Source organism: Mobula birostris, chromosome 10 (assembly GCF_030028105.1).
Source record: "Mobula birostris isolate sMobBir1 chromosome 10, sMobBir1.hap1, whole genome shotgun sequence".
Lineage (NCBI taxonomy): Eukaryota > Metazoa > Chordata > Chondrichthyes > Myliobatiformes > Myliobatidae > Mobula > Mobula birostris.
In genome coordinates this window covers 102,967,518-102,986,633 of record NC_092379.1, presented here as the reverse complement: position 1 = coordinate 102,986,633, position 19,116 = coordinate 102,967,518, and the positions used below count along the sequence as shown (strand labels likewise).

The 19,116-nt window shown below is 36.9% G+C and overlaps 2 protein-coding genes across 2 annotated transcripts in view; both read right to left on the bottom strand.

Moving 5' to 3' along the window:
* The window catches only part of tex11 (testis expressed 11), a 164,117-nt gene extending 161,660 nt beyond the window's left edge, over positions 1–2,457 (bottom strand). Inside the window, exon 1 of the mRNA XM_072269761.1 lies at positions 2,446–2,457. Within this exon, the coding sequence (XP_072125862.1) occupies positions 2,446–2,457 (12 nt within the window). The remainder of the gene's footprint in view (positions 1–2,445) is intronic.
* The window catches only part of gcna (germ cell nuclear acidic peptidase), a 33,053-nt gene continuing 14,788 nt past the window's right edge, over positions 852–19,116 (bottom strand). Inside the window, exons 5-13 of the mRNA XM_072271284.1 lie at positions 17,050–17,108; positions 15,822–15,891; positions 13,496–13,581; positions 12,296–12,676; positions 10,881–11,079; positions 10,129–10,264; positions 9,912–10,047; positions 6,401–6,605; positions 852–2,819 (exon numbers count right to left, since the gene is read on the bottom strand). Of these exons, the coding sequence (XP_072127385.1) occupies positions 2,570–2,819; positions 6,401–6,605; positions 9,912–10,047; positions 10,129–10,264; positions 10,881–11,079; positions 12,296–12,676; positions 13,496–13,581; positions 15,822–15,891; positions 17,050–17,108 (1,522 nt within the window). The 3' untranslated portion in view covers positions 852–2,569. The remainder of the gene's footprint in view (positions 2,820–6,400; positions 6,606–9,911; positions 10,048–10,128; positions 10,265–10,880; positions 11,080–12,295; positions 12,677–13,495; positions 13,582–15,821; positions 15,892–17,049; positions 17,109–19,116) is intronic.

Genomic DNA, 19,116 nt, shown 5'->3' with positions numbered 1-19,116 from the left:
CCCGACTCCCAGCATTTTGTGCGCCGTGCTTCGAACTAAGTCTTTAAGAGCATTATTTGTGTGTGCGTGTTATCCATTTGGGCCAAACAAACCAATTCAAAAACAGTGATATTTGATAATTTGGTGGCAGGAAAATTATTTTTGGATTACACTTCATGCAGAAAAGCAATCATTAACTGCACTAGGCGCTGATTTCATTAATTTACAATAAAAATGGCAGCGTACACTCCGTCGATTAAGTAGTAATATCGTTTTATAGTACTGTAATGCCATTGGTAGCGTTCTAGTTTTCTGTATTTCATTTAAATACGTAATTTGTTATCAGTTAAATGGTAGTTTGACTTTTTTTATACCTTTTAATTATTTCCATGAAGCTGCTCACTTGGCCGAAAATGTACTGGTGCCCATGTGTCCCAATCAACCGCATCACACCATCACTCCACCTCATAACAAGGAGTTTATTAAAATTAATGCTGTTTCCATTATTATTTCTCTATCCACATTTCTCCAAAACTAAACATCTATGTTTCTCTGTTGTACAAGATATCAATATATTGTCAATCTAGAAAGCAAATAGTTATTATCGCCACTCCACCCTACTTTGGGGGGGGGGGGAAGAAATCAACCAATAGTGTTCTCTTTTTTAGGATATGTAATATTCGAACTTCCCAGAAATTCCCAATGACTGATGGCCTACAAATACTATTCTTTAAGGTTTTCATACAGATTCTGACAAAGCAATTCTATCTCCCTTTCTCAAGTAAAGCTTATTGATTTTCAACTACGGTTTCACGAACAAAATATTTTTAGAGAGATTTAGTAATAAAGGAAGAAAGCAGCATTCTTGGTAATCAAACTTTATTTAACACAAGCAGGTTACATTTTCCACAGCTAACCCTAATACACAATTAGCATAGACTAAGCATAATCCATTAGGATAGAACAGAATTTTAATTACTAACCTTACCAAAGGCATAATCTCATTAGTTAAAAACCTTACAGATCATGGTTCAATATATTCAACTCTCCTTCCCTTTCAACTGGCCAAATGTCACATTTTAAGCTTAATAATGTCATTTACTCCATTGAATGTAATTAAAATGAATCAATTTGTAGAAACTTTTGAGAACATACCAATATGAATTCCTACAGGGAAATGACTTTCTTTATAAGAATAATGGATAAGCAAATCAAATTTCTGCAACATTTTCTGAACTAGCGCCTTCATTTGCTTATTTCAGACACATTACCTTTAATCAGAAAGAATCATTTTGAAAAGAATATGTTTATAAGGCTATATTCTGTTATAGAAATAATCTATTCCTTAACATTTCAAATGTTTTCATTTAGTTGCCATTTATACTGGACTAACTGGTTTGCTGCTCTTGCATAAAGTGCCAGAAAGGGGACACTTTCAACAGAGTCAATTTCCTGGAAACTACTATCTGCACAACAGTTCTTAAAAGTTACAAGTGACATTGTACAAAAATAAAATTTTAGTCCTTTGTTCTGAAAAAATATATGTTTTCTGCCATTTACTGAAGGTTTATAAAAAGATCAATAATCAATAGCTGCCATTTTACAATCAAAATTAAAGGAAAAATTACAAAAGTTGGCTCAGTATAATGCAGGTGGTTTAAAATGAATAACCTGTAGTGCATTGCTTTGTACACATGATAGTTGTTTGCCTGTGCTAATACAGTGATTGCACTGTTTTTGAGAAGTAACTTATGAATAAAATTCATTTTTATTATTTCCTGATATTTATGAGTTCTTTCCACAATCAGCAATTGACTTGGTCAAGCAAATAGAATTTTAAAAAATAGTCCCAGGACATTAGTACTTCATAGGAAGTTTTAAAGCAAATGCAGGACATAAGCTATCTCATTCCACACTTTTAAGTTTTTTTTTTGGTGAGGGTATGCATTTTGGGATAAAAAATAGCACCAGGAAACAAAAGCTTGCTGATCAAAAACATTCTCTTTAACTTAACATAGCTGCAGGGGAACCTCTCATTAACCTTCCAATATAATTGAAATATGTTCAAAATGTATTACTGCAAAAGACACAAATTTATACACAATTACTGCAATGTATGCAATAGCCAAAACCATGTTATTTCCAAATAGATTCTTACCACTGCATGGACTTACACCAATTTAATCAGTTTGATACTGCTTGATACCAGGATCAACACAATGAGACATCCAATATTTAAATCAAGAAATAAGCATTCAACTAACCTTTGTTCATCATTCACAAGTTTATCAATTACCCATAACTTACCTATTTCATAATGAAAAATTTCAGAATTTTCATAATAAAATCAATTGGACCTTTCAAATTAATTTCAGCAGTATCATCAATTGTCACTGACATTACATTGGAATTGAAATACTTGATATTTCTAATAGGAACGTCTTGTTTTGTGGAAGGCAAACATACCTGATATAACATTTTTGGCTAGAACACAGAAAATTAGCTTCCATATTTCTAATTATTGTCTTAGAAAGTAGGCTACAAACCTTCAACAAAAAGATGAAATGCTACTTATTTTATGAAGGAGATCTTATAAGTCAGAAATCTGTGCTTTTTTCCCAAAGTCTACACTCAATTTCCTCATAATCTCTGCATGTTTAAGTCCTTCATTTTCCTTTTTGGTTGAACTATAGTTCTCTTTCACAAACTTAGCAAATGGTGCTAACTCCCTTTTTCCAGGAGTGCTATACTTCACAGAATTTGATAAAAGCTCAAGGGGACTGTTACATATGGCGCAAACAAAACGTTGCGTGTCCAGTGACTTGGAGTGACGGCCAATCCTGCAGAGGAAAAAAAAATGATTACATAGTACATGTAGCAGAGCAGTTGCAGCGTTAACTTAAGTCACAGTGACAGAGCTGTACAACACAGAAACAGGCCCTTGGCCTATGGCATTCATGCTGAGCTGTTTGTCAACCTATATTAATCGCAATTGCTGCACTAGTTTTGTGTCCTTCTCTGCCTTGCCTATTTAAGTGCCCATCTAAACTTCTTTCAAACTTAGTGATCGTATCTGACTCCACCATCTCCTCTAAACAACAAGCTCCAGGCATCAAGTACACAGTTAAAATAAATTCCCATAAGACTCTCTTTAGAAAGACTACCTGAAACCTTACACCTATGCTCTCCATTTTCTCCCTTGATAGAAGTATCAAAAACGATTCCAACTATCTTTCTTATCGATGCCTCATTTACAGTAAAAATATGAATCAATCTTTAATAATGATCTACACCCTTACACTGACTATACAAGAAGATTCTAATGGCTAATACAAGGAGGCATAATTTTATGGTGATTGGAGGAATGTATAAGGGCAATGCCGGAGATGAGTTCTTTAGAGAGTGGTAGATCTGTGAAACTCTCTGCCAGGGTTGGTGGTAGAGGCAGATACATTAGGGGCATTTAAGATATTCAGACAGGCACATGGATGATAGAAAAATGGAGGGCTATGTCAGGGGGAAGGGTTAGATAGAGGTTAAAAGGTTGGAACAAAATTATGGGCCAATGGGCCTATACTGTGATGTAATGTTCTATGTTTTAAATGCAAGAATTATATACAACTATATACATACAGATTAATTTTATCCAATGAAAAAGGGTTTTTTTTTAATTATCTTTCTGATTATTCACAGGATCAACTGTAAAGATCCTTGAAGACAGCAGCACAAATAGATAATGTGGTCAGCGAAGCATTTGCATCATTAGCCTTAATTAGTTAGAGAACTGAATACAAGAGCAGGGAGATTCTACGCCAACTTTATAAAATATTGATCAGACCTCAGTTGGAATACAGCTTGCAGATCTGGTCACCACACAAAAGGAAACATGTAATTTGACCCAGATAGGCTGCAAAGGAGATTTACCAAGGAGATTCTATTGCCTAGAAAGGAGCATATTTGTTATGAGGAGAGACGAGGCCTGTTTTCACTGGAGGAGAGGAGGTTAAGATTAAGGTACATATATAACATTATTAACAGTATAAAAGGGTATACTGCAGGAAACTTTCCCTACATCAAGTGCATATAAAACAGATTCAGTGTAAACGGGCAAGAGATTTGGAGAGGATCTGATAGGGACCTTTTTCAACCAGAGAATGGAGAGAACCTGAAATACACTGCTTGAGAGAATGGTGGAAGCTGTGACTGACAGCATTTAAGTAGTGCATAGAGAAGCATTTGAATCACCCAGCAGAAAAGGCTTTGGGTCAGCTACTGCAATATATAATTAATGCATGCCCAGTAGTTGAAGTGGATGTAGTGCTAATGGCTTGTTTCCATGCAGTTCAACTCTGATAATCCATATTATAAAGTGTTGATGAATAAGTTATAGGTGAAGAGGTGGTGAGATCATGCTGATTATTGTAAAGCAAGGGGAAAATGATGGTCTCATGAACCATACCATCAAGAAACGTCTGTTCACCTATCCACCACCGTCACCCCATTCCACATACTTATCAATCTCTGTGTAAAAAACTGACCCCTGACATCTCCTCTTTACCTTCTTCCAAGCACCTTAAAACGGTGTCCTCACGTGTCAGCCATTTCAGCCCTGGGAAAAAGCCTCTGACTATTCACATGATCAATGCCTGTCATCATCTTATACACCTCTATCAGGTCACCTTTCATCCTCCGTCCCTCTAAGGAGAAAAGGCCGAGTTCGCTCAACCTATTCTCATAAGGCATGCTTCCCAATCCAGGCACTACTACTACTACGTTGACTCAGGCCTAGGGGGCCGGCGTCAGGCACGATTACGGACTCTCCACTTCTCCCTCATCAGTGTGTTCAGTTCATCTACATTAGCCGTGCCGCTGTCTTCTAGGAGCGTGTTGACCATAGTCTTGTGAGGGCGCCCAGGGTTCATCCTCCCATGCTTGGGCTCCCATATGATGACTAGGTTGGCAGGTAGCTCGGGGTGGCGTAGACAGTGCCCCTTATTTGTGTCTTCTCGCTTCGATTTTAGTGGTGAGCATCAGTAGGTCGTTATAGAGCTCAACGTTCGTCATGTGCTGTTGCCAACTCACATCAAGAGCCATCCAGAGCATTCGCGAATAGCAACCATCTAGAGACTTTCGCATAGTCTTGGTGAGTGTCCACGTCTCGCATCCGTACGTGAGGATGGACTCTATGAAAATCCTCTTTTTAAGCCCTCTGGTCAGGTTCGACTTCCAGATTTCCTTCATGTCGTTCATTGCCCTCCATGCCAGCGCCTTCCGTATCTTTATGTCCTTCTCCGAACTCATCATTCTTGACCCGAGGTACTTGTAGTCAAAGACTTTCTTAATGGTAAATCCTGGCAACATCCTTGTAAATCTCCTCTGCATCCTTTCTATAGTTTCCACAACCTTCCTGTAGTGAGGTGACCAGAACTGAGCACAGTACTCCAAGTAGGGTCTGACCAGGGTCCTATATAGCTGTAACGGCTCTTAAACTCAATCCCACGGTTGATGAAGGCCAATACACCGTATGCCTTCTTAACCACAATCTGCATAATAGCTTTGAGTGTTGTATGGACTCGGACCTCAAGATCCCTTTGATCCTCCACACTACCAAGAGTCTTACCATTAATACTATAGTCTGCCATCATATTTGACCTACCAAAATGAACCACTTCACACTTATGTGGGTTGAACTCCATCAGCCACATCTCAGCCAAGTTTTGCATCCTATCGATGTCCCGCTGTAACCTCTGACAGTCCTCCACACTATCCACAACACCCCCAACTTTGTGTCATAAGCAATTTACTAACCCATCCCTCCACTTCCTCATCCAGGGTCATTTATAAAAATCACAAAGAGAAGGGGTCCCAGAACAGATCCCTGAGGCACACCACTGGTCACCGACCTCCATGCAGAATGTGACTCATCCACAGCCACTCTTTGCCTTCTGTGGGCAAACCAATTCTGGATCCACAGAGCAAGGACCCCTTGGATCCCATGCCTCCTTACTTTCTCAATTATACTTGCATGGAGTACCTTATCAAATGTTTTGCTGAAATCCATATACACTACATCTACTGCTCTACCTACATCAATGTGTTTAGTCACATCCTCAAAAAATTCAATCGGGCTCCTAAGGCCTTTGACAAAGCCATGCTGACTATTCCTAATCATAGTATGCCTCTCCAAATATTCATAAATCCTGCCTCTCAGGATCTTTTCCATCAACTTACCAACCACTGAAGAAAAAAGACCCCTTTCTTGTATTTCGAAGACCACTTACTGCATTTCAAACTGCAACTAAAGTCTAAGACTGTTCTCATCTGTTCAATCGAATATATACCAGTGATTATTTGCATATCATATTCTAACCTTAAACATTCAGAGAATACTAAATTAAAAGGAAACTTTTTGCAGACTCACGTGTTCTTACACCTGCTACACTGATAGGTGTATTTGTACTTTATTTCATAAGTGTGACATCGTTTCACCATCGGTAACTCGGGATGGATCAATATAGATTTCTGTGCATAAAATTTCCAGATTGGTCCATGTCCATCACGAACATTATTAATAAGCCAGGTAGCGGCATGGCACAGTTCATGGATGAGTGTGTCCCTGAGACGTTCTGCAAAGCAAAAAAAAAAGAAAACAATTCCACAAATAAAAATGCATAATTTTCAATGTGCATTAAGCATTTACTAATTCTTAAGTTTAGTAGTTCAAGAATACAAGTTTGAAAACATTCAAAGTGGAAAATTGATTCAGACAGAAAATTTCTTTGCAATAAATTTTTAATGTGCATATCCATTTACAGCCAATACTGTAGAAATTTGCACACATATGTGACAGTGACCAATGACTTCCTCCGACGTGTATCCAGGACGATATTAACAAAGATGGGTGCAGCCTAACAAGCTGTTCCTAAAATGTTTTAGAAGCCATGATTTGTCATTTAAAAAAGGACCATCAGGAAAGTGGAGAGAAGTAAATGATAATATTTGCTCTCCAGTGAGCAGAACTGTTTAATTCACACCTGTTCTTTTCCTTCCTCAAAGGACCTGTTCCTATCAATAAATTGGTCAAAATAACCTAATTGTAACCATCTGGAAAATAAAGAGAAACAGTAAGTTATCATTTGTTTCAAACACTTTCTCTTCTATATGGCAAAGCTGAATCTCGGCTTAGCATTTCTTGTAAACTCAGCTAAAACAAAAGCATAACAGGTTAAAAAAAAACACACCAGCACTACACTTCCAAATGAAGATTCTCAGATAGCAACAGCAATCCAGTGCAAGATCTTGCTTAGTTAATATGATTTGGTGGTGTATATGTCTGCTATCAAGCCAAACTGTAATCAATTCATATTAATAGGGAAAAATATGAACATTTATATTAAATGTTTAAATTATTTGCATGCATTCCTTTCAATCATACTATCTATAAAATCAATACAACAAAATCCAAAAAGAACAAAAGCGCAGCGGGAAAGATAGGTATTGACTGCGAATGGTCCAGATCTGTCAGAGTTGTTAAATATTAATAGGTTTAGATAAAAATGAAACAGTTCTTCAGATAGCATTGACCAGATGATACTGTATTTCTTTCCAATTGCTTTGTAAATTTACGTTCAATGTCAATTGAAATTGATGTTTTATGTGTGTCATGAAATTAGGTGCTAATCAGCAAAAAAATCTGTGGATTGGAAGCTAACAAGAGGTGATCATATAAAGGTGCACAAGGCTATAAGGGGGCATAGATAAGTTGAATGCACAGTCTTTTTCCCAAGGTTGTGGAATCAAGAACTAGAGGGTGTAGGTTCAAAGCTGAGGGGGGGGGGGGCAGGGGAAGAGCTTTAGCAAGAACTTGAGGACCAACTCCCAGAAGATGGTCAGTATATGGAATGAACTGCCAGAGCAAGTAGTTAAGTAAAATAACATTTGAAAGGCATTTGAATAGATACAGTTTCAAGAAAAAGTTTCTGAATCATTTGCAATTACCTCTGCGTTAATTATTCCTAAAATGTGGTCTGATCTTCATCTAAGTCACAATATAGACAAACACAACCTGCCTAAGCTAAGAACACACAAATAATTGGACTTCCTCTCATTATACTGAGTACACCATTTAAATAATCACAGTCTAGGTTCAAAAAAGTATGTGAACCTCTAGGGTAATGCCTCCTAGAGAAGCTATTTGGAGTTAAGTGTTCCAATCAATAAAATGAGATTGGAGGTGTAGGTTGTAGATGTGTCCCACCCTATAAAAAAATACACACCAAGGCAAGTTACTGATAGAGCCTGCTTTTCTCAAGAAAGATATGTTTATGTGCACCATGCCTTGATCAAAACAACTTTCAAAGGACCTTAGAAGAATAATTGTAGGGATGGATGAAGCTAAAAAAGGCTACAAAAGCATTTCGAAAGATTTAAATGTTCATTAGTCCACAGTACGAGAAATTGTCTACAAATGGAGGAAATTTGGTATTGTTGCTACTCTCCCTAGGAGTGGGCGTCCTGTAAAGATCACACTTAGAGCACAATGTGCAGTGCTGAAAGAGGTGAAAAAGAACTCAAGCGAAACAGCAAAAAACTACAGAAATTGCTAAAACTTGCTGAAGCCTCGGTTCATGTGTCCACTATAAGAAAAGCACTGAACAAGCAAGGTGTTCATGGAAGGATACCACAGAAGAAACCACTGTTCTCCATTAAAAAAAACACTGCTGCACGTCAAGTCTGCAGGGGAAAAAAAACCTGGATATTCCACAATGCTTCTGGGACAATGTTCTGTGGATAAGTGAGGCAAAAGTTAAAAGTTTTTACTGAAATGCATATTGCTATGTTTAGAGGAAAAAGGGCACTGCACACAAACTCCAAAACCTCATCCCAACTGTGAATATTGGTGGAAGGAGCACCATGGTTTGGGCCTATCACAAACAAGAAAATCTGCAGATGCTGGAAATCCAAGCAACACACAGAAAATGCTGGAGAACTCAACAGGCCAGGCAGCATCTAGGAAAAGAGTACATCTAGGAAATGAGTTCTGCCGAAGGGTTTCAGCCGGAAACATCAACTGTACTCTTATTCTAGATGCTGCCTGGCCTGCTGATTCCTCCTGCATTTTGTGTGTGTTACATGGTTTGGGAATGCTTTGCTACCTCACAGCCTGGATAGCTTGTTGAGGGAAAAAAATGAATTCAAAATTGCATCAAGACATGGTACAGGAGGATGTCAGGGTAATAGTCCATCACCTGAAACTTGAAAGAAGTTGGATGTTGCAACAAGACAATGCTCTGAAACACAGGAGTAAATCAACAAGAGAATCATTTAAAGGAAAGATGGGTGTTTTCAAATGGCCAAGTTGGATCCAAACTTTAACCCAATTGAGATACGGAGGCATGACTTGAAGAGGACTATGCATGCAAGGTGTCCCAGAAATATTGATGAACTGAAACAATTTCATACAGAGGAATGGTCTAAAATTCTTCCTTGCCATTGTGCAAGTCTGCTCAGCAGCTACAGGAAATGTTTGGTGCAGATTATTGCCACTAACGGAAGTTATTAAATACAAGGGTTCCCATACCTTTCCAGTATAGACTGAATGATTAAGCAATGTGTTCAGTAAAGACATGGAAAGTACAATTGTTTATGTGTTGTTAGTTTAGGCAGATTGTGTTTGTCAATTATTGTGACTTAGATGACAGACATTTTATGAGTAATTAATGCAGAAAGCTAGGTAACTGCAAAAGGTTCACAAACTTTTTCTTGTAATTGTACATGAATTTAGAGGGATATGGCCAAACGTGAATAAATAACATTATCTTGGATGGGAATCTGGTCAGCGCGAGCCAGTTGGGCCGAAGGGTTTACTTCCAAGCTAACTCTAGAAAATCAAAAAAGCACATTTATCCAATTATATTTTGTTTTACACTCACCTGCCGAGTCACACACTTTCTCTGATAACTCAATTCTAGCATAGCGTTGCAAAGCATCCCGTTTCTTTCCAGTTACACAATACCCAGCTGTTTTGCGCATTTTTTTATTCCAGATGATTTCCATTTTCTCTGGAAGCTGTATGAACAGAAAACCATTTCCATTTGTTTTCACATCTCAAATGAGTAGCCAGCCAATACTGTTTTTAAAAAAAATTACCTTTTGTTGAAAGACAGTCTTATTGTATAAATTATAGAGTTCTTGTGTTAATTCCTCTCGATGACGCTTGAAATTTTTTACATATTTCGATGAACTCAGATTTAGTTCCTGAAGGAAACAACCTGGTGTTTTACACCTGATGAGATGAAAATAAACACCAAAGAATTTAACTCAAATGAAATTATTCGGTGTGAAAAGGAATTCTATAATGTGTTCATCTTCAATTACACAGAAAACTCTGAAGAAAATAGTATTTGCAAATTTTTAGTCAAGAAATAATCATTATAGTTCTCTAAAGTATACAAATAGAAATAAACAATTTGAGCAAGAAATAGCCTGCTTATCAAATAGAGAAAATTACAGCACAGACAGGCCCTTTGGCCCACAATATTGTGCTATACTAAGATAACCTATTCCCTTCCCTTCTACATTCAGCAAGCATTTAAGACTGAATACAAAGCTTCAGTGGAAGGGAAACTACTCTTTTAGTTTAAAGAGTAGATGCATCAGAGTGAGGAAGGAAGCAAATGGCATAAGTAATATGAAATGTGTAATGTGTCTCTCTATTCAAAGTAGCAGTCATTGTTCGTGCTAAACTGAAAACTTGAGGGCAACAATATAGAAGAGCACTTCAAGTGCCAAGGTGCCCCCATCTCCCTTTACCTCTCAGATGGACACAAATCATAACATTAAAGGAACTGAAAGCAACAAGAGAAACAATGAAACCAAAATTTGATTACCCACTTACTTACTTGCGCCAAACTTCATGTTGGGATTGTGATTCAGATAGACCAGAAATTTTGAAGTCTGGAACTTGATTCAGTGAAGTAGAATCAGATAGAACACCTTTCTTTGGTTTAGTTGGCTGGACGAAGACTGGAACAACATTTTTTTCTTCAGGTTTGGGTTTAATTCCCTGTATTTTACTTTTGGTTTTTTGTTTCACTGGCTCTAAAGGAAAGATTAACAAAAAATGTTAATGACAAAACAAAGTAAACAATTCCTACCCATAAAATTCAGATCTTCTTCAGTTCCTCATGCTTTTAAAAATATACCACTTAGCCTAAAATAGAACCCAGCAGCTAATCTGCCATTCTTATCTGATTGGATCTGTATTTGCATAAGGATGACTCTGAAATAATCAAGTGTGATATTACTGCCCTTTTCAAACTCAAGAATAAACCCAGACAGAACACCTGGCATTGCCCTAGAATTCAAACAACGAAGTCATTACCTGCACTTTGAAAAGCCCTTCTGTACATCAGAAATCATATAAACTGAAAGAACTGTGCACATTAGTCAAGAAATAGCCCATTAGTTTTAAAAACAGAAATACTGCTAACAAACAAAGAACCAAACAAACTCCATCATTATCCCCAAGTATGTCCTAAGATCTAGCAGGACAGACCCAAAAGAGGTAATCATACAGTGCCAGACAAGAAAGATAGCTAACAATCAACTCAGGACTCGAAGCCTCATGACATCAGGTCAAATACAAGCAAAGAAACGGCCTTCTGCTTACCACCTTCTGTCCTTCAGCTAGCAAATCAGTGTCCAACCCTCTGATATAGATAAACTAAACAGCACAGGAGAAAAGTGCAGAATCAAGATTTTTTTTTAAACATTCCCTGGCTACAGTAGTGGTGTCAGAGGATTAGGTGACTATTAAAATTGTATTATTTATTTGAAAGAGGAGGATAAACCAATTACAGGTCAGATATTAGAGCTTCAGTGGTGGGCAAACATCAGGATCATATACAAACGTAGTATAAACATTCATAATGATGAACAAGTGAGACCAGGGTGGAATCAATCTATAAACAAAAAACTGAATTTGACTTCCACTACAATGATAAAGGAATGGCTTACGTCCAGACCATGAAATTCATAGGGCACCACAACAGGGTGATAAAAAGTGGATTTAAAGAAAACAGAATGTTCTGCATTATCAGCTAAGGCATTAAATGTTATGCTCTAACTATGAACAATGCCAAAGTTTGAGTCAGTTTCTAGTTACATTGCATTGGGGAATGTGCTGAAGAGGTTTATGACTAGACTGGTAAATTACACCCATTAGAAGAGATTGAATTGATATAGGGTCATATTTTATTGGTATATTGTTGGCAGTCGGGCAGCTGGTAAGAAATTGAAACAAATGAGAGCTCACCAGTAACAGCCATTCTTTTTCCATTCAATGTACTTGAAGCTGTAGCTGGAGTTTTGCTCTTTATCCTTTTGATTAGAGACTCAAACTCATCACTTGATGTATCTGATGAACTTGAGATGTGATTTAACCTCTTGGAGTGCACAGAATGATACGAGGAACTATCATCTGATTGCAGAGACCCTCTGTCCCAAGTGTGAGGACTCAGCTGCAGAGACTTCGTTTTCTGTCCATTCAAAGTGGGAACTCTCTGTGTGTTTTCAAAAACAAAATCCTCTGTACTGCTGTTCAACACTGGTGACATCGATCTTGCTACAGAGGATACACTAGATACTTGTTCCTTAAAATACTTAGTTCTTGGCTTACAGCTTTGTTCATGTAATTCTAGGAGAAAAGAAGTGAAAATATTAACACGAAATAAATAAACCAAATGCAGAGCTTGCTCAAATTTCTTTCACATTTTCCAAAATGTCCATGAAACAAACAAGCCCTTCAAAAATAAAAGTCCAACAAATAATTTTAAATAAATTATAAATACTTAACATAAAATTGCAAATCCTGACCTTTCCTTACCAACAATTCTTTTTTAAGTAGGATAGTGATTTTCTTTCCATAGGCGACTTTAGAGTTAATTGATGGATCAGTTTGTCTCCGATATAGAAAAATGAAGTCACATGCAGATTTGGATACAATATTGAAATTAGCTTGGAGCTGTATTTGTTACATGGTCAAAAGGAAAAATGAAATTAGGGGGTGGCATGGTGACATACCAATTAAAGCCACTGCCTCACTGTGCCAGAGACCCAGATTCAATCCTGATCTCAGATGCTTGTGGATTTCAAAGTGCTCGTTTCCTCCCGTACACTAAAGATAAGAGAGTTGGTAGATTAATTTGCCACTAACAATTATCCCCTTTCTGCAGGTGAGTGATAGAATCTGACTGAAGAGTTGATGGGAATGTGAGGGGAGAAAAGGGATTAACGTAGAATTGGTGCAGACTTGGTGGGTTAAAGGGCCCATTTCCATGTTGTATCTTTCTCTGTGACTGTATAAATATTAAAAATAATTATAGCAGAAGCATACTACCCACCCTTCCATTGGATGGTTCACCAACAAGTAAAACTAAGTTTTCTGACCAGAGATTTAATTATTTATACATCAAAAATTGCTCGATTAAAAAACAGGAATGAACAAGGTACTTGCCAGTATCAGCAGTGTCTTCAAGTTCCACAATCTCCTTTATAGGCAATTCATCCAGAGATGAGTCACTCACTATAAAATCATTCAGGCTGTATAAGAAAATGTTATTACTACAAAGAAAATGTTATTACTACAAGGAAAATGAGGAGCATAAGATAAAGTTACTAAACCTGCAGTCAGATATCCTGATGTCAGAATACAACGTTGAACTTTAATAATAACTACTAATCACTCATCAAATATCATTTGATACTGAAGAAACAGCACCAGAGAAAAAAAATCCATCTGTTTTTGACTTCCATCCTCATGCATTATTAGGTCCTAGATTTTCTTGCTAAGAGTATGCAATTTCTCATTAGCTCAACTTTATTAAAATTTCCTGCCTTAGAAATTATTGAAAAAACAAAACTTAAGTAATCAATTAGATTGTTCAGCACAATATAGACTCATCCCTGCGATCTCAAGCACAATTTGCTTTTTTAATCTTTGATACATAATTGGAGAATTTGAATAAAAGGACATACAGTTTCTGCAAAAAGCTGAACATTTTTAAAAGCTAATAGAAAACATATACTGTATCCATATGGTGTATCATGATGTGCTGGGAATAGCAAATATTAAAATAACTCAACATTCACAATGTTAAATATGTTAGAATGGGGGAGTATGGGAGAAAAGTTAGATCATAAGTATGAATTTAACTGAGTGAATAAGCTCTTTGTCTAAATAATATGTCTTTCAATAATACTACTCACGCCCCCCCCCCCCATACCACCGAATTGATCAGTATTGTTTTTGGAGCTACCTTACTTAAAATCAACTGTTTTAGACAAACTGACAATAACTTTCACAAAGAATCAAATGCAATTATATATTTTAATTAAAATAGCAATGTTTCTGTAAATTCAAAAATATGGGATCATGATGAGTTAAGTAGAAGCCTGGGATGCAAATTAAAGCAGAAAATGCTAAGTAATAAGCCAAAAGTCATATAGAAATTTGAAGTTTAAGCCTCATTTTTTGCTTGATCATTTACCATATAATCCCTTCCTTCTTAAAATTGTCTTATCACTTGCCTGATATTCCCTACCAGGTGATCAGGGACTTCCTCGAACCAATTTTAGGTCTCCCTCCCAATTTTGATTCTCTATCTGCTCGTGCTAATGCTTTCTCTCTAACAAGAAACTGGGAATGAGCAATACCATAACCAAGTTAAATATTTAGCACATAAGCAGCAAGCTTCACATTTTGAGGTCATATCATAACTAAAATGGCCCTATTGCTAACTATCCCTAGCTTATAAATTTGCAGGTGAAACATAATAGATGTCTTTTACCTCTACATTTCACTGTTTTGGTTTGTTGCATTGTAAAGTTGAGGTCACCTCAAATGTCTTCTAACATGTTCTCACTGTACTTGATTCTGTTCTTTTTTCCCACCCCTCTGTTAATCACCTGCAATGAACTCTTGTTTTCAAATTCCTTCATGGCCTTGCTCCTCTCTACAACACCAAGATAATAAAATTCCTTCATGTCTACCCTCTATCATTCACGAATTTGATAATCCAACATTTACAAGCCATCCCTCAATTGGTAAGCCCTCATGGCTTGGAATTAAACCTCTTTCCAGCATTAAGATTCAGCTTAAATCTGAATCAAAATTTGGTCACCTGCCTAGCACGTCTGTGTGGTCAGGTTGTTTTATATTATTCCTACTAAATGCCTTGCTGTGTTAAAATGGATTCAACCTATGATAGATGGAATCCATGTGAATAGATAAGGGAGAAAAAAAAGGACAGTTGACCAGTTATAGCAAGGGTAACAAATACGGCTGTGAATATGTTTTGGTATAGATACCCAACTAGTAATTTAAGAAAAGGAACGTGTGTCTGTGTCAGTAAGACGAGGTTTAAAGGCACTCCAGTTCTGACAGAAGGTCTCCAAACTGCTCAGTGCTCTTAGATGACAATGACTTAATTTCTGCTCATATTATTAACTCCCTCTTATCAATGAGTTAAATGCCCATCATGTTTAATATTAAAACCTGTGAAATTTAATCCTCTGAGGTTTCTGTTGAATTTATTCATATCATATACAAAATATAAGAAAAACAACTGTAATATTTAACAAAGAAAACTTCTTACATCATTGGTAACCATTTGGGGAATAAAACAGCCGGTGACCACAGAACTGGGGGAAAAAAGTGGAATATGGACTGCACCTAACTTGAGTGCACACATTTCTATTAAAGGAGACAAGTGTGCTTTATCTTAGCTTGATGCTCTACAATTACTTCTGGTGATCTGCAATTTCCATTTTCAGGAACTTACCTGTCATCATCTTCCTTTAAAGTTCTGTATTTCTGTGATTTTGAATGCGGCTTTTTTACTGATGTTAGAACTGATGGAGAAAGATTATTAATAAAGCAGATTTCTTCCAACTAATTATAAACTCATCAAATAATCCTGCATTGCACAAAATCCTGATTGCAGCAACAATAGAGAAAAACCCAAGCATCAACGTTTGCCAACAAAATGCAATGACTGATCTTAGAAGATTTAACACAGAACAATTACCTCAATGTGAACTTCTACAATAAAGTAGTTATTCATCTGTTCAAGGAAAACCTCCATCAAGCCAATGTAATTGTTTTACTTCATGTTCTTCACCCAGTAGTAAATTAAATCAAAATTAAATTTATATTCCTCCACTAACTTAAATCTCTTCTCATAGCTGCATGGGATCACCCTGATGAGGCTGTTTATATATAACAGTATTTTATATATACACACATATAACAGTATATACTTATAAATATTTTTAAGATATATTATAATACATTTTTGTTCCTGGAATATATTATATATGTAAATGTAAATTTTAAAAATATTATATATATATTTAAATCGTCACTGGCCAGCTCAGCTAAAGTAATATGGTGTACAAATTATATTGTTTTATAGTCTACACCGTAATTTTAAAAAGCAACATAATGCCCAACTCTTAACTTCCTTAGAATGACCCAAAAGGCAATGTCTTTGAATCTTCTTGCTCTACCACACTGACTGCTTTCAGCCATTCCTGGATTTCTTTACAAAATTCATTACTTTACATTAAAATTATTTGAACGAATAACACTAACATAAATTGGTAAAATTTAACTTCTAATCTCTGATTTATCTTTGTTGGCACATTCAAAAAGTCATTGGCTATATTACTGAAAGAATTAGAAATGTAGATTGAGCAAAGTTAAATAGATAAAGGCTCTTCAATATTTCACTTTTTTCCTCCTAGGTACTGTACATAGGTCACAATGCAAAAGCACCTTCTAAACTCGGCTTACTAGCAGATCACAAACGGAGAAAAGGATCCAGCATATAAATTGACACTGAGCATCCATACATGTGCTTTAGAGGTGTGAGTCAAGATACATTTCTCAATCATTTTATACAAATAAAATGTGTCATACTCAATCTGGGTGTGTTCTGTGTAAGTATTTGCAAACCTTCATTGCTGAATTTGAAGAGGAAATTAAAATACATTTAAGATACAACTCACATTTTTCAAACTCTTCATCCCCACTAGAATCAGAGCTCAACTCAGAAATATTGTCAGATCTGATGATAAAACAAAGAAAACAACTGTCATTCTAAAGCCATAAAATAGAATTTATTATACCAAGCAACACACGCAAAATGCTGGAGAAACTCAGCAGATCAGGCTGCATCAATGGAGGGAAATAAACAATTAATGTTTTAGGCCAAGACCCTTCATTGCAAATGGAAAAGGGGACAGAAGCAGAGGGAGTTCACGACGGCATAGGAGATGAGGAAAACCAGACTGGGGGGAAAAAGAAACAAAATATGAAAAAAAAATTGGGCAGGAAAACAGAAGAGGCTGCGTACTGAAAGTTAGGAAAATCAATGTTCATGCATCAGATGGAAGACTAGCTGGACAGATCATCCTACCAGAGTCTGGCCTCATGATGACAGTAGAGAAGGCCATGATCACTTAAAAATAGGAAGTCAAATTGAAAGAGGTGGCCACCAGGGGATCCTGGCTGTTGCGACGGGTGGCACAAAGGTTCTCGAACAAAGCAGTACCCCAGTCCATGACTGGCCTCACTGATGTAAAGGAGGCTGCACTGGAAGCATTGGATGCAATAAATGACACCAACAAACCCACAGGGGAAGTGCTGCCTCATCTGAAAGAACTGCTTATTTCCCTAAATGGTAAAGGATGAGCTGTAGGGACAAGTGTAACAATCGTCACAGATGCAGTGTGTGCCAGGATGGAGTCCATTGGGGAGATAGGGTGAGGGCAGTATCAACAGCAGTGGAAGCGAAAGCAAATCTGGAATAGTGAGAAAGAGGATGTCTCAAATATTCTGAAATGAAAAGCATCATCTTGAGAACATATGTAACAGAGGCACAGAAAATGAGAGAAGGAAATAGAATCTTTACAAGTAACAAGTGGCACGATGGGAAGAGGTATAGTCAAGGTAACAGTAGGTTATAATACTTAGCATCACCATTAAACCACTCTTTTAGCAATCCCATTAAATTTATTAATCCTAATGGAAGAGCTGTTTCATTAATTTTTCAATATGTAGGTAGATTGGGAAAATCAGGTTGGTGCTGGATTCAAAGAAAGAAAATTTCTAGAATGCCAAGATGGGTTTTTAGAGCAACTCGTGGTTCAGCCCACTAGGGGATCAGCTATTCTGGATTGGGTGTTCTGCAATGAACCAGACTTAAATAGAGAGCTTAAGATAAAAGAACCTTAGGGGCAAGTGACCATAACATGATTGAATTCACCCTGACATTTGAGAAGGAGAAGTTAAAGTCAGATGTATCAGTATCACAGTGGTGTAAGGGTAATTACACAGGCATGAGAGAAGAGTTGACCAGAATTGATTGGAAAAGAACACTGGCAGGGATGAGGGTACAGTAGCAACGTCTGGAATTTTTGGAAGCAATTTAGAAAGCACAGGATGCCAACATCCCAAAGGGGAAGTATTCTAAAAGGCAAGATGACACAGCTTTGGCTAACAAGAGACATCAAAGCCAACATAAGATCTAAAGAGAGGACATAAAATAGAGCAAAAATTAGTGGGAAGTTCAGGAAGCTGTTAACAAAGCAACTAAAAAAGTCATCAAGGAGGAAATGATGGAATACAAAAGTAAGCTAACCAATACCAATAATATTAAAGAGGATATCAAAAGTTTCTTCAGATATATAAAGTATAAAATAGAGTTGAGAGTGGATACCAGACGACTGGAAAATGATACTAGAGAGGTAGTAATGGGGGACAAGGAAATGGCGGACAAACCAAATAAGTATTTTGCATCAGCCTTCAATGTGGAAGACACTAGCTGTATGGTGGAAGTTTGAGAGTGTCGGGTCAGAAGTGAAGTTACCATTACTAGCGAGAATGTTCTTGGGAAACTGAAAGGTCTGAAGTTAAATAAGTCACCTGGACCAAAAGGTATACAGGTTTCCCCCACCATCCGAAGGTAGAGTGTTCCTATGAAACGGTTCGTAAGCCGAAATGTCGTAAAGCAAAGAAGCAATCACCATTTATTTATATGGGAAAATTTTGTGAGCATTCGCAGACCCAAAAAT